The sequence below is a fragment of the Pelophylax lessonae genome, assembly GCF_965119305.1.
Source record: "Pelophylax lessonae genome assembly, chromosome: 5".
NCBI classification, from domain to species: domain Eukaryota; kingdom Metazoa; phylum Chordata; class Amphibia; order Anura; family Ranidae; genus Pelophylax; species Pelophylax lessonae.
This window is the reverse complement of record NC_138772.1, coordinates 470,893,321-470,916,026: the sequence shown is the minus strand read 5'-3', so window position 1 is coordinate 470,916,026 and position 22,706 is coordinate 470,893,321. Positions and strand designations below refer to the sequence as shown.

The 22,706-nt window shown below is 41.8% G+C and overlaps 1 protein-coding gene and 1 long non-coding RNA gene across 2 annotated transcripts in view; one reads left to right on the top strand and one right to left on the bottom strand.

Moving 5' to 3' along the window:
• PIP4P2 (phosphatidylinositol-4,5-bisphosphate 4-phosphatase 2) overlaps positions 1–17,136 on the top strand; it is a 106,732-nt gene extending 89,596 nt beyond the window's left edge. The window contains exons 6-7 of the mRNA XM_082258436.1: positions 12,149–12,239; positions 16,930–17,136. Of these exons, the coding sequence (XP_082114562.1) occupies positions 12,149–12,239; positions 16,930–17,073 (235 nt within the window). The 3' untranslated portion in view covers positions 17,074–17,136. The remainder of the gene's footprint in view (positions 1–12,148; positions 12,240–16,929) is intronic.
• Positions 17,137–21,121: 3,985 nt separating this feature from the next.
• LOC309556110 lies at positions 21,122–22,186 on the bottom strand. The gene is made up of 3 exons (XR_014225301.1): positions 22,105–22,186; positions 21,753–22,064; positions 21,122–21,364 (listed from the first exon to the last, which is right to left on the bottom strand). It is a non-coding gene; the product is annotated as an uncharacterized lncRNA (long non-coding RNA).
• Between the last annotated feature and the right edge of the window lie 520 nt (positions 22,187–22,706).

Genomic DNA, 22,706 nt, shown 5'->3' with positions numbered 1-22,706 from the left:
CCAAAAGTAGTGCATACAGTATTTTAAAAACACCTGCAGTGCTGATCAAGTGAGACAATCTCACAGGGCAGTTGTTCAAAAGTCAATCGTGTACAACCTCCCTGCCCATACATGAATCAAAATTCAGCCAGTCCCTGCTGAACCAGCCAAATTGAGATCCATATATGGCCGACCGAAGCCAGCAAAAGTGTTCTTGATTGATGCCACACTAGTCCCCAATGTTGCCAGACCAGTGTAAGCCAGCAATAGTGTTCCTAATCATTGCAACATAAGTTCCAGTGCCCCCAGCCAACCTCTGTGTTCCTGATCACCGCTACACAATTCTCAGTGTCGCCAGACCATTGTAAGCCAGCAACAGCATTCCTGATTACTGCCACACCAGTCCCAGTGTCACCAGACCAGTGTAAGCCAACCTCAGTGTTCCTTATCACCAGTCCAACTGTCACCAGACCAGTGCAGCCACACCAATCCCATTGTTACCAGGCCATTGAAGCCAATAAAAGCGTTCCTGATTACCTCCACACCAGTGCAGTGTTGCCTCTGCCTACCACCTGTACTGACCCTGGCCTATTTATTGACCGCATTTCAGCCTGCTGCCTGGACTTGTCCCTTGCCAGTTTGCTGACCATGTCTCCTGCTTTTTGTCTAAACTGACCATTTGCACTTACTGACTACGTTCCTGTGAGACACCAGTCCCAGCCAACTCCTGCAGACAACTGCACTCCTGAAGCCACATGAACACTCTTGTTCTTCCTTTCTTCAGTCTCTGTACTTCCTGGGCAGTGAACATGGCATTCCAGTTAGCTAGGTTTGCAGGAACGGGGACTGCTATAGGTAATAACAACACTAAGCTATATTCCTTGACCACTAGTCACTAATCCAAACATTGAAAAAGCCTCGCACATAAGGTATGTCATACTTGGGAGGAGTAGTAGAATGTATTTTGGTGTGCGATTCTAAGTATGCCCATGCTTTGTGTCAAAAATATATTGTTAAATTGACAACTTTGTGTAAATTAATTTTAAATTTCTGTCCGCATTTTCCAAACACTTGTGGCAAAAAAAGCCTTCAAAAGACTCCCCATGCCTCTTAGAAAATACCTTGAGGTGTTTGCTTTCTAAAATGTGGACATTTTATAGGTTTTTATCGGTGCTCCAGGGCCTCCATAAAAAAGTAATAGGTGGTATGATATGTATAATTTATTCCCCTAGAATGCCTGAATGTGCTGCTTGGATTTTGGGCCCCACTATGTTGTTAGGTTTAAAAAAAAATAAATAAATAAATCTTACACATGTGATATCACCACACTTTGGCAGAGTAGTAGAATGTGTTTTGATTTGTTATTCTAAGTATGCCTGTGCTGTTTTTAGAAATATCTTATTCAGTGACAAATTTGTGTAAAAATAAAATACATTTTCATTTTCTTTCCTGCATTTTCCAAAAATTTGTGGCAAAAATGACATTTTAAAAAGACTCACTATGCCTGTCAGAAAATAACTTGTGGTATTTCAGTTAAAAATGTGGTCATTTTGTTGGTGTTTCTCCTGTCCTGACACTTCGGGTATTCAAAAAATACGATAGGTAGTCATAAAATTAGACCCATAATTTATGCTCCTTTAGAGCGTAAAGCAGTGGTCTCCAAACTGTGGCCTGGGGGCCAGATAAGGACCTTTGTTTGCCTTTATCCACGCCTTAAGGCACAATTCTACCAACTGACAACAATGGGGCACCATTTCTCCCACTGACACCAACAATGGGGCATTATTCCTCCCAATGATACCAAGGATAGGGCACTATTCTTCCCCCTAATACCAAATGTGGTGATGCTTATTCCTACTGATGTCAAGAAAATTCTTATTCCCGCTGGCCACAGTCCAGCCCCCATAAAGTCTGAAGGACGATAAAGTGGCCCTCTGTTTAAAAAGTTTGGAGCCCCTTTGCCTACAGGTTCTCCTTTAAATTTTTGGCCCCCTTATGCATCTAGGCTGTCAAAAATCTCACACATGTGGTATCCCCATACTCAACAGGAGTAGCAAAATGCGTTTTGGAGTGTAATTTAAGTATGCCTATGCTGTGTGTGAGAAATAACTTTAAATGACAATGATGTGAAAAAGAAAAAAACACATTTTATTTAAGGGATAAGTTCACCGAATAAATAAAAAGAAATTGTGTATCAGCAAAACATGAACAATTGATGGGGGGAAACCGGGGAGAGGGGGGAGGGAAGGGGTAGGGATCGAAGGACGGAGGTTGGGGGGGGGGGGTAGAAAGATCCCTCTGCAGTTTGAGAATGTAACCCTGGGCAGGTGATGATGTGGGTCTAAGGCTGGATACACACTATACAACTTTTGTTGTTAGATTTCCTTTAGATTTACCTTCAACTATGTAGTCCTAGGGCCTGCCTGATTGCATACTAATTGAAAGTGTTTAGGTTTGACCTCATATTATATGGTTTTGGTAAATCTAAAGGAAAAAAATCTACAGACAATTGTATAGTGTGTATCCAGCTTAAGACCATGTTTTAGTTGGGTGACCCTTCCGGAGTCCAAGTCCAAATAGGGGATGATGCCGTATAGAAGGATGCATGATGTGAAGGGTCTTACAGATTTGAAGATGTAGGAGGGGTCCTACTAGTACCATTTTGCCTTACCTGCACCCTGTGCAGCGGTAGATAGAGTGGCAGCAACATGTAGATACAGTAAATGTTAGTATAGCTCAGTCAATAGGGATGGATCAGTGGCAGAGACGATTACTAGCGAGCTGGTAAGGGCCTTCGTGGATTTGAGGGGATGTCAGAAGGTACGGTACATAGTTGCAGGAAAGAAGACAATTTGTTTTGTTTTTTTTTTTGTTTTTTGTTTTTTTTTAGGAGCTTGGAAAGCATTGCACCAGCAATCAGTAGATGACCACAATGGGTCATGCACGACTCCAGCAAACTGTCAGTGAAAGCTGTCTGCCCGCACATTGTACAAGCAGGCAGTTTAACACTGACAGGAAGACTCTACGAACTACCAGAGTACTCAACAGAACCGTGGTAGTTCATTGAGAACTACAAGCCGACATCTGCAAATTATGTCAGTACTTGTAGTTGATTCAATCACAGAACTGAATGAATGACACGGCCATGAGGGGGGGACCCCTGCATGGCTGCGCTATATAAAAAAAAAAAACTGTAGGTCAAATACATTTATTAATGGATTTTGAATGCTCTCTGAGGCATCCTAAACCGATGTTATACCGGTGACATTGGCACGAGCCCAAAGCCCATTAACCACTTGCCGCAAAATCACGTACCTTTGCGTGATTTTGCTCAAGTGGTTGTACCATTTTTTTGATTGAACGGTCGGCTTTCTTGTAGTAACATTGGATGTGGCTAAGCAGCTGCTCGGCAGTTATTACGAGCAGTGGGAGGGGACATCCCCACGCCCCCCCTCCCGCCACCCTGCCTGGGTCTCCCATCCCATCAGGAGACCTGAGCCACCAGCTGGCACTTCTGCCGGCTGGCCAGAGACCCGAACAAAGCTGGAATTAGCTTTGAACGGGTCTCTGATGTAGTAATTTGGAAGCAACGTCACTTACGGTTTACTCGGTGGTCAACGGTGGCAGTTTTAATAAATCAGAAGTATTCAGAAACGCAGATCTTGGCGTTTCAAAGACTTTTAAGTGCAAAGGAGGGGTTTGGGGTCTTTTAGACCCCAGATCCCTCCATAAGGAGCACCTGTCACTAGCTATTGCTGTCACAGGGGATGTTTACATCCCTTTTGACCGCAATAAAAGTGGTCAGAAACATTTTTTTTTTAAAGGGACACTGTAAAAAAAAAGGAAAAAAAAAAGCGCCCATCCCTCTGTGCTCGCACACCAAAGCAAACGCATACATAAGTCGCACTCGCAAATGTAAACAGTGTTCAAACCATACATGTGAGGTATCGCCACGATCGTTGGAGCGAGAGCAATAATTCTAGCACAAGACCTCCTCTGTAACTCTAAACAGGTAACCATTTAACATTTTTAAATCATCACCTATGGAGATTTTTAAGTACCATAGTTTGTCACCATTCCACAAGCGTGCGCAATATTAAAGCGTGACATGTTGGGTATCTATTTACTCAGCGTTGCATTATCTTTCACGTTATACAAAAAAAATGGGCTAACTTTACTTTTTAATGTTTTTTTTTTTAATTAATTTTAATTAACCACTTTACCTCCGCTCACATGGAGGCTACTGTGGCACTTTGCCACGATCCCGTCCAGCGACGTAGACATACGTCGGGCGGGTTCACAGCTCCCAGAGCGCGCGCCGCGGGAGCCGATTCCGATCGGATTCGTTTGGGAACCGATCAGTCACCAGATACTGACCAATGATTTTTGGTCAGTGTCTGGCGATCGGTCCCAGCCAATGGAAATCTGTCCCCTGTCTGTGTAATGTAAACACAGGCAGGGGAAGTGACGTCACTGTCCCTTCTGGAGTCCTTTCGGTTCCAGGAGAAGACAGAGACACAGCAAAAACGTGAGTTTCCACCAACACTACACTGACACACCTCACATAGGTACATTTAACCCCTTGATCACCTCTGATCACCCCCCTGATCACCCCCAAACCCCTCACAGTGAACACTATATACAGTGGTATACAGATATTTTACTGATCACTGTATAAGTGTCACTTGTGAGCGTAGTTTGCGCTTGCGCTAGGCCCAAATAGGGTTAGGGCACCCGCCACCTATCCCCTAATAAAGTTTTAACCCTTTGATCACCCACAGTTAACCCTTTTACACCCTATTACTCTGTGCACTAAATACAGTATATAGGTAAATACTGATCACTGTATTTAGTGTCACTAGTGACCCTAATTTGCGCTTGCGCTAAGCCCAGATAGGGTTAGGGCACCCGCCACCTATCCCGTAATAAACTTTTAATCCCTTGATCTTCCCCAGTTAACCCCTTCACTCTCTATAACACAGTGCACTAATATATACAGTATATCAGATAACTACTGATCACTGTATTTAGTGTCACTTGTGATCCTAATTTGCGCTTGCGCTAGGCCCGAATAGGTTTAGGCCACCCGCCATCTATCCCTTATAAAGGTTTAACCCCTTGATCTCCCGCAGTTAACCCCTTCACTCCCTATCACACAGTGCACGAATATATACAGTATATCAGATAACTACTGATCACTGTATTTAGTGTCACTTGTGACCCTAATTTGCGCATGCGCTATGCCCGAATAGGTTTAGGCCACCCGCCATCTATCCTCTATAAAGGTTTAACCCCTTGATCTCCCCCAGTTTAACCCCTTCACTTCCCTGTCACAGTGTTCACTATATACAGTGATTAACGATCACTGTATTAGCGCCACGGGTGACACAACTTAGGCTAGCTAGTTAGCGTCAGGGTCCCACTACACCACCGTTACTTAGCGTCAGTTAGAGTCAAGTACACTAACACACATACACACACACACACACACACCTCCGTTACTAGTATAGTGTTTGAACAGATCAATATCTGATCTGATCAGAACTATACTAGCGTCCTCCTAATTTAGTGTTCCCAAAACGCAGTGTTTGCACAATCAGCACTGATTCCTGCTAGCACCTGCGTTTAGCCCCCCTGCCCAGCCCACCTTACCCAGGCAAGTGTAGTAATCAATAGATTACTGACACTTCCAAAAAACACAAATTACACAAAACCGCTGCGTTAGCAGAGTCAGGCCTGATCTCTGTTAGCACTAGCAGTTTTTTGTAGCGACCAAATAGTCCTCGACAACCAGGTGCTTTTATTACCTAGTAGTCACACTACTGTACCGGTAAATTTAGTTACTAAAAGGACAAAACGTTGGTACAGTGGTGAAGAGTTATATAGTATAATGACCATGTCAAGTGAGAGCGATGGGGAAGCCTCACTGGCAGAATCAGGGTCAATATACGAACCAGATGACAGCAGCGGCTCCCTGACAGATAGCTCCGACAGAGGGGTCCCTGCTAAGGTCAGGCGTACCCGACCCCATTCTGGAGTTGCTGACTTGCAAGAACCAGGAGTTTCTCGTATGCAGCAGAGTGCCAATACTAGTGTCGCTCACACTTCTCGTGATCTGGCAAGCACGAGCGGCCTAGTACACCCTGGACCTTCAACCAGCACTGCAGTATCACCTGGTGACGTGGCGAGTCACCTAAGTGCAGTTGAAGCTGGTGCGGTGGCTAGCACGAGTCGTGGCCCGCAGCCACCGCGTATCTGAAGACAGGCCCGTAGAGCCCATAGTGTCCTCCCTGAAGCGCTGGCATATCCTAATTGGCAGCCCACAGATTCCACAGCGCCAGTACTTCCCCCATTCACCGCCCAACCCGGAATCCAAGTGGAAACAGCTGGTTTTAATCCCATAAACTTTTTTGAGCTGTTTTTCACTGAAGATCTTTACAGATCTATTGTGGACCAATCAAATTTGTATGCTCATCAATTTATCGCCGCCAACCCAAATTCACCCCTTGCCAGACCATTTGCCTGGAATCCTATTACGATTCAGGAGTTTAAAACCTATCTGGGCCTTTCCTTCAACACGGGCATTACAAGAAAGAATGAATTGCGGTTATATTGGTCCACTGACCCAATTCATCAAATGCACGTGTTCTCTGCTGCTATGTCCAGGGCTCGATACGAACAAATATTTTGGTTCATGCATTTCAACGACAATGAACTCTGTCGTCCTCGGGGAGACCCTGAATATGATCGGCTCCACAAAATTCGGCCCCTCGTAGACCACTTCAATCAGCGGTTCACAGCCTTGTTTACCCCCCAACAAGATGTCTGCGTTGACGAGTCCCTGATTAAGTTTACTGGCCGCCTTGCTATCAAACAGTACCTCCCCAGCAAGCGTGCCAGATACGGGGTCAAGTTGTATAAGCTTTGTGACAGGGCCACAGGCTATACAGTTAATTTCCGTGTCTACGAGGGAAAAGACGGCACTGTGGAGCCCCCCGACTGCCCAGACTACATAGGGAGCAGCGGCAAGATAGTTTGGGACTTGGTGTCACCCTTATTCGGAAAGGGGTACCACTTGTACGTGGACAATTTCTATTCAAGCGTGCCACTTTTTAGACACCTCTTTCAATTGCAAATTGGCGCTTGTGGCACCGTGCGATCTAATCGCCGGGGCTTCCCCCAACGGCTAGTAAATGCCCCACTGAGCTCGGGGGAGAGAGCCTGCTTGAGGTGCGAGGAATTGCTTGCAGTGAAGTGGAGGGACAAACGAAACGTTTACGTGCTGTCCTCCATTCACCCAGACACGGCAGTCCAAATTTCTACGGTCACTGGTGTTGTTGAGAAGCCCCTCTGTGTCCACGACTATAACCGTAAAATGGGAGGGGTGGACTTTAACGACCAGATGATGGGACCGTACTTAATTGCCCGTAAGGCCAGACGCTGGTACAAAAAAGTGTCTGTATACCTATTTCAGTTGGCTGTTTACAACGCTTTTGTCTTATACAAAGCGTCTGCCGGAACATTATCCTTCTTTCAATTCCAAGAAGAGATAATCAGAGCCCTTCTGTATCCAGCTGGTGCTCCTGCCCCAATTCACCAACCAGATGCAGTGAGCCGGCTGCATGAGAGGCATTTTCCGAAATTCCTCCCGAGTACCCCTACCCAACGATACCCCCAAAAAAGATGCCGTGTCTGCAGCAAGCGCAGATTTAGGCGTGACACCCGGAATTATTGTCCCGTCTGTCCTGACCAACCTGGTCTTTGCCACGGTGACTGTTTCCGTCGCTACCACACACTACTGGATTATTAGCGTAGGGTACAGCACGGCACAGTTTAGGGCAAATTTACACAGGGTCTCAAAAGATGTTCGATGGCTATCGTCATTTTGAGAGACCCGAACCTGGAACCTGGAACTCGACGTTTGAAGAAAAAAATAAAAAATAATACATAAAAGCCAAAAATAGTTGTCGTCTCAGTCATTTTTTATGTTCTTCTACACTTCCTACTGTACTTTTAATGTCCTTTGTTTGTTTTTTCATTCTTTCGTGACCTGTTTCTCTTGCAGGTACTCGTCGGCTACCACGCATTGATTTTATATATTCTGACACAAACAGTGTTTGCACTCAGCATATATGGATACCTTTGCTGGTAGCAGCTGTGGTGATTTTCTGATTTCAGCACTGCAGTTAAAATCCTATTTTGGTATACGTGGATAGTGTCGTGTATACCCATCATTAAATTCAGTGGGTGGTTGTTTGGGCGGTTAATGATGAGTAATACTACGCATTATTCCTGTGCTGATTTCTGATAGGTTCTCTTTTTTTTCGTTCAGCCCACAGGCTGCATGAAAAAAAAAAAAAACCTATATGCCAAACAAGGACCAGCAATGTACTGGTACGTTGCTGGACTTTGAGTGGTTATACCAGGATGATGCCTGCAGATTTAGGCATCATCTTGGTATCGTTTTTTACAGCCAGCGGTCGGCTTACATGTAAAAGCAATCCTAGAGGATAATTGGCCGCTAGACTGCTTTTACATGCAGTGGGAGGGGACTCCCCCCCCCCCCCCCCCTCCTGCCGCCTTCCGCTGCCTTCCACGGTTTTTCTCGGCTCTCCTGTCCCACCGGTGCAGCCGGTGGTTCAATTATCTAACCATAGAGCTGATTGGAGATGAGAATGGCTCCAATCATCTCTATGGCCTAAGATACCGGAAGCTACTAGCATTTCATGACTTCTGTTTCGCCAGAAATAAACAGCGCCATTGGGAAATTGGGAAAGTATTTTATCACACCAATTTTGGTATGGTCAGATGCGTTAAGGTCAGAGGAAAGATCTAGAGTCTAAAAGACCCCAATTTTTTTTAAAAAGAGTACCTGTCACTACAGATTGCTATCATAGGGGAAATTTAAATTCACCGTGATAACAATAAAAATGATTAAAGAAAAAAAAATGAAAGAAAAGGTGTCAAGATAACATAAGAAAGCAAATTTAAAAAAAATAAATAAATCAAGCCCCCCTGTCCCCCTGTGCTTGCGCGCAAATGCGCACACAAGCGTTGGTCTAGTGTCATATGTAAACCGCAATTGCAGCATGCATGTGAGGTATCGCCGCGAACGCCAGGTCGAGGGCAGTAATTATTGCGGTAGACCTCCTCTGTAAGTCCAAAGTGGTAACCTGTAAAGACTTTTAAAGGCTTTTAAAACCGTACGTAGTTTGTTGCCGCGGCACGGGCGTGCGCAATTTTTAAAGCATGTCATGTTAGGTGTCTATGAACTCGGCATAAGATCATCTTTTAAATTTTACCAAACAATTTGGAATTATATAGTGTATTTCTGCATTAAATATAAAAAAAGTGTTTTTTTTACGCAAAAATTGCGTTTGGAGAATGTGTGCGCAAATACCGTGTGACAAAAAAAATTGCAACATCCACCATTTTGTTCTGTAGGGCCTCTGCTTTAAAAAAATATATAATGTTTGGGGGTTCAAAGTAATTTTCTTGTGAAAAAAAAATATTTTTTCATGTAAACAAAAACTCACAGAAAAGGCTTGGTTTTCAAGTGGTTAGAAGAGTGGGTGATGTGTTGCTAAAATTGAGCATAAAATGCCAGGACTGTTCAAACACCCCCCAATGACCCCTTTTTGGAAAGTAGACACCCAAAGCTATTTGCTGAGAGGCATATTGAGTCCATGGAGTATTTTATATTTTGCCCTAAGTTTCAGGAAAATGACAATTTGTTTTTTTTTTGTTTTTTTTTTTACACAAAGTTGTCACTAAATAATATATTGCTCACGCATGCCATGTGTATATGTGAAATGACACACCAAAATACATTCTGCTGCTTCTCCTGAGTACAGGGATACCCCATGTGTGAGACTTTTTGGCAGTCTAGCCGTGTACAGGACCCGGAAAACCAATCCGCACCTTCTGGCTTTCTAAGGGCGTAAATTGTTGATCTCACTCCTTACTACCTATCACACTTTTGAAGGCCATGAAATGCCAAGATGGCACAAAACCCCCCCAAATGACCCCATTTTGCAAAGTAGACACTCCAATCTATTTGCTGAGAGGCATGGTGAGTATTTTGCATCTCTCATTTTTTTTGGAAAATGAAGAAAAAACAGGAAAATGCATTTTTTTTCCTCTTTTTTTCAATTTCCAAAACTTTGTGACAAAAAGTGAGATCTGCAAAACACTCAACATGCCTCTCTGCAAATAGCTTAGGGTGTCTACTTTCCGAAAAGGGGTTATTTGGGGGGGGGGGGTTGTGCTGTCTTGGCATTTCAAGGCCTCCGAAACTGTGATAGGTAGTCAGGAGTGAAATCAACAATTTACGCCCTTGGAAAGCCTGAAAGTGGTGATTGATTTTCGGGGGCCTGTACTCGGCTAGACTGCAAAAAAGTCTCACACATGTGGTATCCCTGTACTCAGGAGAAGCAGCAGAATGTATTTTGGGGTGTCATTTCACATATACCCATGGCATGTGTGAGCAATATATCATTTAGTGACAACTTTGTGTAAAAAAACAAAAAAAAAATAATATATTTCCCGGAACTTGTGGCAAAATATAAAATATTCCATGGACTCACCATGCCTCTCAGCAAATAGCTTGGGGTGTCTACTTTGCAAAATGGGGTCATTTGGGGGGTTTTCTGCTATCTTGAAATTTCAGGGCCTCCGAAACTGTGATGGGTAGTCAGGAGTGAAATCAACAATTTACGCCATTAGAAAACCTAAAGATGGAGATTGATTTTCGGGGTTCCGTACACAGCTAGGCTCCCAGAAAGTCTCACATATGTGGTATCCCCATACTCAGGAGAAGCGGCAGAATGTATTTTGGGGTGTCATTCCACATATACCCATGTCATGTGTGAGAAATTTATCTTTTAGTGACAACTTTGTGTTAAAAAAAAAAAAAAATTGTAATTTTCCCAAAACTTGTGGCAAAATATAAAATATTCCATGGACTCACCATGCCTCTCAGCAAATAGCTTGGGGTGTCTATTTTGTAAAATGGGGTAATTTGGGGGGGTTTTGTGCTATCTTGAAATTTCAGGGCCTCCGAAACTGTGATGGGTAGTGAGGAGTAAAATCAAAAATTTACTCCATTAGAAAACCTAAAGATGGAGATTGATTTTTGGGGTCCCGTACACAGCTAGGCTCCCAAAAAGGCTCACATATGTGGTATCCCTGTACTCAGGAGAAGCAGCAGAATATATTTTGGGGTGTAATTACACATATACCCATGGCATGTGTGAGAAATTTATCTTTTAGTGACAACTTTGTGTTAAAAAATTTTTTTTTTTTTTAGTCATTTTTCAAACACCTGTGACAAAAAAATTAAATATTCAATGAGCTCAACATGCCTCTCAGAACATTCCTTAGGATGTCTACTTTCCAAAAAGTGGTAATTTGGGGGGGTCTTGTACTGCCCTGCCATTTTAGCACTTCATGAAATGAGATAGGCAGTCAGAAATTAAAGCTGCGTAAAATTTCAGTATTTACACCATAGTTTGTAGACGCTATAACTTTTGCGCAAACCAATAAAAATACGCTCATTGAATTTTTTTTTGTCAAAGACATGTAGCTAAATATATTTTGGCCAAAAAAAATGACATAAATTGAGTATATTGGATATTTTTTAAAAGACAAAGTTGAAAATGTCATTTTTTTTTGCAAAATTTTCGCTCTTTTTTTTATTAATATCGCAAAAAATAAAAAGCGCAGAGGTGATCAAATACCACCAAAAGAAAGCTCTGTTTGTGGGGAAAAAAAGGACGTAAATTTTGTTTGGGTACCACATTGCATGACCGCACAATTGTCAGTTAAAGTCGCACAGTGCCGAAAACACAAAAAGTGGCGCAAAATCCTCCGGTGGTAAAGTGGTTAATTGAAGTGTATTTTAAAATTTTGTTTGAAAGACCGCTGTGCAAATACAATGTTTCATAAAATATTGCAACAACCGCCATTTTATTCTCTTTATACAAATTTTAACTTGTAAGCAACAAAAGTCAGAAATAGGCCTGGTCGTCAAGTAGTGGTTAACACAGGCCCTAATTACATAAGGGAGCATTTTGGGCCAGCTGGACAACCGGATCGTGTAATCTGAAAAAGATGCTTGCGAGGTGCAGATAAAAAAATAATTATTTTCTTTTCACTTTTTTTCTGTCAGATCATCTGTAGGAAGTGCCCTTCCACGCCGACGCTGTTGTGCTTATATTACAATGGGAATGATCTGCATTTTTATTGGTGTTGGCCTAACGGTAAGTGAGTCATTTACTGTTCACTTTTCCTTCTCTTAAAGGCTTCTTTCCTGTAAATTTATTTCATGAGAATGACTGACTGGTACTTGAAGGAGTGCAATTACAATTTACTGCAAGACAGCCTGTCCACCAATTTGAATTGTGTTTTTCATAACTTCTAAAATAAATGAATCTTTGTATTTAATTGATATCAATTTTTATAATCTTTGTATTTATTTGATATCAATTTTTAAAATAACACATTTTAAAAACGACAACACATTTATAGTTTTAGCATTGAGAGTTATTGTATAATTACATAGCTATTTAGGTATAAGAAATGTAAGATTTTAAGTTCTCTCTCACAATAAATAGTTGTTTTCACTCTAAGGGGTCTTTCACACGAGCGAACTCTGCCTGCGGATCCGCCTTTTAGCATGGGACCTGTCCACAGATGACAGGCCTGTGTCTGCTCCTCTTTTATGCACTTTCCTGTATGGGCGTTTTCGATGTAAACGAACCACCTGTCCGATTACATCTGATCCGACAGACGGATGGGGAAGAATCCTCCATCTGTCTGTTTTAGTGGACGGGATCAAATGTTGGCGGATGCAAATGTGCCTGCACATGCGCAGCTCAATAGAGAGCAATGGATGGTCAGATCCGGTCCGCCCGTGTGAAAAGGGTCTAAGGGTCGGTTTACACCAGAACACGGTGTGGGAAATTTGCGTTTGTGTGCGTTTCCTGCACTGTGTTTAACCGCTTGCCGACTGCTCACAGTATATTTACTGCGGCAGTCAGCCCCTCACAGGCAGAGTGACGTAGGTCTACGTCGCTCGCCTGTGAGGCTCTGGGGAGCGAGCGCGCGCCCGCGCGGTCACGGACCCCCCCGCGCGTGTGACCAGCGGACCCGATGTCCGCCGGTCACTCGGCGATCGGCGGGGGAGAGGGAGAATGTCAGGCAGCTTGTGTAAACAAGCCACCTGTCATTCTCCTCGCTGTAAAGACACTGATCACATGGATCTACTATGTAGATCCGTTGATCAGTGTCCTTACAGCTCAAGCCACAGCCAATCACAGTAGAAAGCACGCCCCTAGGGACACACACAGCCCCTCCCTCCCAAATAAAGTTAACCCCTTCACTACCAGTGTATTTTTACAGTAACAGTGCATATATATAGCACTGATTACTGTAGAAATGTCACTGGTAACCCCAAAAGTGTCAAAAATGTCAGTCAAGGGTCCGATCTGTCCGCCCCAATGTCGCAGTACCGCAAAAAAAAATCGCAGATCGCCGCCATTACACGTTAAAAAAAAAACACCAAAAATGACAGAAATCTTTCCCTTTGTTAGTAAACGCGATAACTTTTGCGCAAACCAATCAAAATACGCTTTTTGCGATTTTTTTTTTTTTACCAAACATAGGTAGCATAAAACAAATTGGCCGAAAATTTAAAAAAATTTTGATTTTTACATTTTTTTTGGGGAATTTCATATAAAAAAATGTGAAAAATATTGTTATTTTTGCAAAATGTACGCTCTTTTTTTGTTTATAGCGCAAAAAATAAAAATCGCACGGGTGATCAAATACCACCAAAAGAAAGCTCTGTGGGAAAAAAAGGACACCAAATTCGTTTAGATACAGCGTCGCACGACCGCGCAATTGTCTGTTAAAATCACGCAGTGCCGAATCGCAAAATACCCCCTGGTCAGGAAGGGGGTAAAATCTTCCGGGGCTTAAGTGGTTAAACTGCACTGGATGTGCGATCTGCTAGGGACGTCAATATATTCCTAATGACACCGACACCAACCTCAATCCTTCATAAATATTAATCACAAATTAAATTGTTTGTCCGGCACAAACACAGGTATTTATTTCAGCCATCAGAAGCAATAAAATTCAGCCATGGACAACGAAAACAGTAGAGTCAAAACTGATCAAGTTGCCGGAATGCACACCTGAAACTGAGCCAAGGGCACACGGGACCCTTTTCCAATGCGGGCCGCAGCCGCCTCGGAGCAGTGTAAACCAGCTCCATTGAGCCTAAATCAATCAACTTGGGGCAGTTGCTTTCTGTTTTTGCAAAAAAACAAATTCAATTTAATCAAATTACTAGTGACACATTTTCAGTTTAATGATCATATCACATTGATATTGATAGAGTGCCTTGAAAAAGTATTCATACCCCTTGAAATTTTACACATATTGTCATGTTACACCCAAAAACCTCAATATACAGTATTTTATTGGGATTTTATGTGATAGACAAACACAAAGTGGCACATAATTGTGAAATGGAAGGAAAAATTATGACAGGTTTTCAAAATCATTTTCAAATAAATATCTGAAAAATGTGGCGTGAATTTGTATTCAGCCCCCTTTATTCTGATACTAATGGAAGCAATTGCCTTCAGAAATCACCTAATTAGTAAACAGAGTCCACCTGTGTGTAATTTAATCTCAGTATAAATACAGCTGTTCTGTGAAGCCCTCAGAGGTTTGTTAGAAAACATTAGTGAACAAACCGCAACATGAAGGCCAAGGAACACACCAGACAGTTCAGGGACGAAGTTGTGGAGAAGTTTAAAGCAAGATTAGGTTATAATAAAATATCCAAAACTTTGAACATCTCATGGAGCACTGTTCAATCCATCATTCAAAAATGTAAAAAGTATGGAACAAACCTACCAAAACAAGTCTGTCCACCTAAACTGACAGGTCGGGCAAGGAGAGCATTATTCTTAGAAGCAGCCAAGAGGCCCATAGTAACTCTTGAGTAGCTGCTGAGATCCACAGGACAACACACATCCACACTCCACAAATCTTGCCATTATGTAAGAGTGGCCCAAAGAAAGCCATTGTTGAAAGGAAACCATGAGAAGCCCCGTTTGCAGTTTGCCAGAAGCCATGTGGGGGACACCGCAAACATGTGGAAGAAGGTGCTCTGGTCAGATGAGAGCAAAATTGAACTTTTTGGCCTAAAAGCAAAATGCTATGTGTGGCGGAAAACTAACACTGCACATCACCCTAAACACACCATCCCCACTGTGAAATATGGTGGTGGCAGCATCTTGTTGTGGGGATGCATTTCTTCAGCAGGGACCGGGAAGCTGGTCAGAGTTGATGGGAAGATGGATGGAGCCAAATACAGGGCAACGTTAGTAGAAAACCTATTAGAGTCTACAAAAGACTTGAGACTGGGCAGAGGTTCACATTCCAGCAGGACAACGACCCTAAACATACAGCCAGAGCTACAATGGAATGGTTTAGATCAAAGAAGTTCAGTCCTAAATCCAATTGAGAATCTGTGGCAAAACTTGAAAATTTGCTATTTACAGAGCTTGAGCTATTTTGCAAAGAAGAATAGGAAAAAAGTTCACTCTCTAGATGTGCAAAGCTGGTAGAGACATACCAAAAAAGTGTTGCAGCTGTAATTGCAGCCAAAGGTGATTCTACAAAGTATTGACTCGGGGACTAAAGAGAAATGCACACCACACCACACAGATCTTTATTTGTAAAAACCATTTATACTTTTCCTTCCACTTCACAATTATGTGCCACTTTGTGTTGGTCTATCACAAAAAATCCCAATAAAATACATTTACTTTTTTGGTTGTAACATGACAAAATGTGGAAAATTTCAAAGGGTGTGAATACTTTTTCAAGGCACTGTAGATGTGTGGCCACCATAAAAATTACAGCGCAGAATTGTATTGGTGTTTTTTTACTGCCTGGTGTCACAGGGAAAACTATAGAATCTGGTATTGCCAGGCGATCTTGAAGGCATGCTAATGCTTTGGTATTTGCATAATTACTCTGGGGGCTTCCAGGGAAAAAAGCCTAAGAGCTTTCCTTTTGGTCTTATGGTGGATGCTTTTTTTATGTCCATGTTCTACACTTATCTGCCAGCAGGTTTATTTCAGTTAAAGTGATTGTAAAGGAAAGATTTAAAAAAAATAAATAAATAATAAGCATATTAAACTTACCTGCTCTGTGCAATGGTTTTGCAAAGAGCAGCCACAATTCTCTTCTTTTTGGGTCCTCTGCAGGTGGTCCTGGCTCCACCCCTTGCAGCCTCTTGCTATAAGGGCACCTGAGCAGGCTCGCTCCCGAGCCACACTGTGTGTCCATTCACACACAGAATGCGGCTCGGCCCTGCTCTCTCCTCATTGCTCATTGGCTTACTGGCTGTGAATGACAGCAGCAAGAACGAATGGCTCCCCCTGCTGTGTAAGCCAATGAGGAGACAGAGACCGGGAAGAGCCTCTGCTCTCATGCACATTGCTGGATCAAGATGGGGCTCAGGTAAGTAGAAGCTGGGTGGGAGCTGCACCCAGAAGGATTTTTACATTTTTACAATGCATTAAGGTAAAAAATCTTGAGCGTTTTAGAACCACTTAAGGTTGGCCATACACTGTTTTTTTTTCCCCCTAATTAGCCAGTGAGCTGAACAAAAAAAAAAAATGAACAGATTCCTCCATCCCTAAAACGAGGTTGATGGATGAAACCCCCAAACCTGCCAAGCATTCACTGCCACACACTGCTGGAAATTTGGCTGGTCCCTGCTGAACTTGTAGAATTTCTATCCATGTATGACCAAGCTTTAGTGTCGATATTCTTTTATTTTTAACAGAATTAATACAGAAAATAACCGTAAAAATGCATGAAAATACTGTAATTAAAGTGACTTCATTCTCTGCTCTTTCCCAGGTCGGAACACAAGACTTTGCAAGGCATTTCCGTGCAACATATGTCTCCTGGGCGGTTGCCTATCTTTTAGGCTTAGTTTGTCTTATTCGGGCCTGTTACTGGGGAGCCATAAAAGTTAGCTATCCAGAGCATACCTTTGCATAGACCTGTCTACAATAGAACATTTAAGTGTGTTATTTATGGGTAATGATTCTGGGTATTGGCTACCTTAACACAGAATGGTACACTGAAGGACTTTTGCAACCACTGGACTGCTTTATGAGAATTTCCACCCCTGGCCTTCATACTCAGTGATGATAGCCTTGTCTGCATTGTTGTACCTCTGGAATGTGTTGCAAACTACTGCAGTTTGTATTCTTTGGTTATAATCGCCTGGAGAATCAAAAGTGTAGAAAGTGACTTAGTGACACGTATCTGCAGCCTTGCAGACTGTTCTGCTAGGGTTGGACTTTCCTTATAATGCTCAGATTTGGACACAGTGGGGTTGATTTACTAAAACTGGAGAGTGCAAAATCTGGTAAAGCTGTGCATGGCAGCCAATCCGCATCTAACTTCAGCTTACTCTATTAAGTATCGGGGGAAATAAATCGAAGCGGATTAGTTTCTATGCAGAGCTGAACCAGATTTTGCACTCTCCAGTTATAGTAAATCAACCTTACAATGCCATTGCTATTAATTAAATTACACAGGTTCCAGTATATCCCTGCTATGTAGCAGGACATGACTAGGCCCCCAGTTCAGTGTGCCCAATTCTGTAATATCTAGCCATATTCTTTGGGGGAGGGGTGTTATTTGGTAAGAGACATGTGCTGAATACCCATTGCACTACATAATATGCAAATTAGTTTTGTCTTTGCTGCTAGATCTCTAAGCTTTATTTACATGTTCGGGCATCTGTCATTTTTCATCGTTAAACATGTCCAGTGGGCTATATTGTAAATGAGGATTTTTTTTTTTTTTGATGTGCCATTCTTTGTGGGATAACACAAATGTTGTACAAAATCAGCATTTCATTTTTTACGGTGACTTAATCCCACTGTTTGTCTTACTAAACAGCATTGTAGCAGCTTGCATTAAAGGTGCATTGTGATGGCCACTAATTGGATCAGAAAAATTGCTGCTTCTCAAAGGAAATCTGTGCTAAAAGAAATATGTGGGCTGTTGACCTCTTCATTTGAAAATGGTTGTTGCTTGGTTATCATGCTAACCCAATATTTTCTAGTCTCAGAACTAAAACTATGCATGCCTATCAGGAGTTGTAACTTTGCTTGCTACATGCTCTGTGTAGGTCTGTGATTTAGAAAATACCAAGGCTAGAGACCGCAATGCATCTGGCACTTTCAGAAGGAGGTTGGCAGTGGACATCCCCATGTTTTCCACCGTACAGGTTTTCTTCAACCGGTATGAAATTCAGGATATCCACAGGCACACAGGGTTAGATATACAAGTAAACAATATAAATTGTAGGTGTTTCTCTTATTATGAGATTCTAATTGTAATTTTCCAACCTGAATTGGAGAATCAAGTTTTAAATTTCATTAATTACATTGGATAGCACCTATCATTACAATTCAATCATTTTTATTGCCTGGCAAGAGACATGAATTTTAAATTCTTTACTTCAGCATGCTCTTTTACTAAAATATTATCTTGGTTTCCTGAAAATCATAGTTAAAGAACAAATTCAAAAATTGTATAAAACCGGGTGTGTAAGGAAAATGGTAATGTTGCCTACAGCAGCCAATCAGACCTTAGACTATAAATCTAACCATTTTTTGCCCAAAGCAGACTTTTTTTTAAATATCTGGATTTGTTTGTGCATGGATTAGTTTTTACTATCTTTTAACAAACATAACTACATATTTTGTGATCCTAAAATATATGGATACATCAGAAAAATGTACATATTTGTACAAGCTTTAGCTCAGTCAAAAATCAAATTTTTAGGCTAACTGTACTCCCACCCCATTCTAAGACTATTCTATCTACCCTGTGAAAGTAAAAATGTCTACTTACCTATTCTGAGGCTGCTCCAGTCCAGTCACATGATCAGGTTCCAGCACCTGCTTCAGTGTAGAGGAGGAGCAGTCGACAACAAATGTCCCATAGTAAGCCTATGGGTGACGTCAGCGCACAGGCATTTGTAGCCCTTGTCGGTAATCTCTCCTCCACAATGAAGCCGCCACTGGGGAGAGCATGTGATCAGAATGGCATCAGAATAGGCAAGTATACACATCCTTTTTTTTTTTTTTACAGGGTAGATAGAATTGTTCTAGAATGGGGGTGGAAGTAGTCGAATGTCGGGAGACATCGGCTGGTTAAAAAAAAAAAAAAAAGAAACGCTGTTTTGGCCGTCTCCCAATCAGCGCTCTCAACCAGTGGCAGAGAGTGCTGATTAGAGTGTTCAGACGGGGGCTGTCCGTCTGTTAGAACACAACAGCTGAGCAGGGAAAATCCCAATACTAACTTCGCAAAGTTGGAGCATCTGCTTCGTCCGGAGCTGACCGTTCTTTACAACCCACTGGGTTGAACGAAAAAAAAAACCTCCTAGTGTGTACCAGGGTTTAGCTAGATTTTGACTGAAATTTCACTTTAAGCAGAGACTTTCCTTTGTCCTTAAAATAAGAGAGACAATTAACTCCCCCATCCTGCCCCAGCACCATATATTCTCCTTTACATCCTCCCACACTGACCCCTCACCCACTAGAACCATGGAAATAAAGCCCTTTGTAAGCTCCAAACTGACTTGGAACTTACACAGGGCCAGGGTCCTCTTACCCACTTCTATGTAACAGCACTGTGCCAATCATGGGCACTAGCAGTGTCCAGTGGGAGAAGGATAGTGGATCCTGACACCTTCTCCACGCTTGATATACAAATGCTTCTTTGGGTCATTTATTTACCAGGAAGAAAAAAAAAAACACTGAACTGCTTTATGGGACAACCATGGAACATGACACTACAAAAATAAGTCAGTGATAGGTGTGCCCATGCTTCTTTCTTCATATGTTCCTTTTAATCTTGAGAAGGATTTCCATTATTCTAGGAACGTTAATCACAGCATACTTTCTTTTTAGGCAATTGGAGACATTTTATTACACATTTTTATTATTGATCTCTACTGTGATCCTGAATTTCTGAAAATATAACCCTTCAATGACACAGTCATAACTACAATGCACCTTTATATAGGAAGCAATAACCATATACTCCTCATATGTCTTATTTGTGAACATTATGCCTCATTGCAGTATGTAGAACATGTTCTTTTCTGGAGAACTTCTTTCTACATAACCATTTCAAAGTTTAGATATGTTAGCATATGTCTAACTTCTTTGGGGATGGAGGGAGGGGGAACCATACCTGCGCTGCCTATGGGCTTAACTCCAGCGGGATAATTTGATGTAGGTCCCTTTTTAACTAAGCTGCAGCTGGAATCTGCTTACCTGTGAAGTGTCACTTATTTGATATTGTTTTCTTTTTCTACTAATAAGAAAAGCCATTGTTCTCAATTAATAGAATGTACCAATTAGAATTTGTATGATTTCTATTAGGGGGCTTGGGGAAGTTCCTTTTGTGTAATTTTTGTTCTGTACCGCGGGAGACAACATTAATGGCGCTATTTGGTCAAAGCTGATGGATGGGGAAATGTAGTTTGTGTACCTAGATAACAATGGCGGTAAACACATTGTGATGCAGCAATATTTTTGACAGAGAAGCTTTTAAGCTTATTTAGTAAAACAAAGAACAATTAAGATGTACAAAGTGCAGGTATTCATTTCAGCCAATCAAATTGTGACTTAAAACAATAGCAAAAAGAGTTGAATTAGGATTGCTTCTGTGGATGACTGCACTTTGCCAGCTGTCTTACTGAATTGGCCTGAGTCATGCTGTTAAATTATTTGCAAGCAGAGTTGTGTGTCAGTGGGTAGTTTATGAAAATGTTTACCAATGATTACTGATTCCTAAAACACATTTTTCTTTAATAAAACAATTCCCAAAATACATTGTTTTACTGAACAACTCTTCCTGACAACTTCGTCCTGACTTGGAGGTTTCTACAGGTAAAGTAGGTAAAGTATAACTCTTTCAGCTACATATTATGTTGTAAGACAGGGCAGCAAAATATATAGCCATAGTATTCATAAGCTGTTTTGTTCTGTAGAGCATATTCAATTATTTATTCAATTATTGAAAACATAATTTTTCATTCCATTTTTATGTAGGGATGGGCTTGTATTGTACACTGTTAACTTTATACTCTAAAAATCTTTATATTAGCAAGAATAAATGTACCCATTAAATTAAGCCAAAGGTCTTAAGATCTGACCACCACTCAGTTAAGGGGTGTCTGGACAATTTAGGTTGAGGTAATTTCCTGATATGAGTCTCATTGGCTAGACGGGGCGAAAATCATGTTAAAATCTACAGGTACCTCATTTCTAGTTCCCTCATGTTAGGTCTGGGGTACATTAATGCTGCAGTTCCCTCATGTTAGGTCTGTGGGTACCTCGCTTCTACAATTCCCTCATGTTAGGTCCGTGGGTACCTCATTTCTACAGTTCCCTCTTGTTAGGTCTGGAAATACCTTGTTTCTGCAGTTCCCTCATGTTCGGTCTGGGGGAACTTTATTTATACAGTTCCCCCATGGTAGGTCTCCAGATACCTCATTTCTACAGTTCCCTCATGTTGGGTCTGCAGGTACATCTTTTCTACAGTTTCCTCATGTTAGGTCTACAAGTACCTTATTTCTACAGTTCCCTCGTGTTGGGTCTAGGGGTACCTCATTTCTACAGTTCCTTCATGTTAGGTCTTGCAAGTACCTCATCTCTTCAGTTTCCTCATGTTAGGTCTGGGGTACCTCATTGTTGCAGTTCCCTCATGTTAGGTCTGCGGATACCTCATTTCTACAATTCCCTCATGTTAGGTCTGTGGGTACCTCATTTCTACAGTTCCCTCATGTTGGGTCTGGGGGTACCTTATTTTTTACAGTTCCCTCATGTTGGGTCTGGGGGTACCTCCTTTCTACAATTCCCTCAGGTTAGGTCTGTGGGTACCTCCTTTCTACAGTTCCCTCATGTTGGGTCTGGGGGTACCTTATTTCTACTGTTCCTTCGTGTTGGGTCTTGGGGTACCTAATTTCTACAATTCCCTCATGTTAGGTCTTGCAAGTACCTTATTTCTACAGTTCCCTCATGCTAGGTCTGCAAGCACCTCATTTCTACAGTTCCTTCATGTTAGGTCTACAAGTACCTAACCTAGGGTCTATGGTACCTTTTTTGTACAGTTTTTCATCTGAGGTTTAGGGTACCCACATTCCCACATGACAGTGCTTTTTTGAACATACACATTGGAAAGAGTAGATATAAAAGTCTGTGTAGACATAGGAGAACAAGACAAGTAATGAATACTACTTACTTGCTTAGTATTTTGCTACCCTATCATATAGTCAGAAAACACAAAAATGGGGTATGTATCCTTTAATTTGGAGCTGGTTGCCTCACAAAAGGTAGTTTGCCAATAATAAGGCTATGCTGTACAGTTTACAAGAAGCTGCCTCCATTGCGTAGAGGTGTACTTTATACGTTTCCTGGCCAAAAAACAAGAACCTTATGCAGTATTACAGCCTGTGACTTTTCTTGAACGTTTGAAAACTAGTGTGCACATTCTGTTATATGCTTATGTAAGTGGAGTCACACATTCTGTTCAAGAGCCTTAGTGTAACATTTAGAATTGCAAATACTATATACTATGTATGTGGTTGTTTCACTCAATCT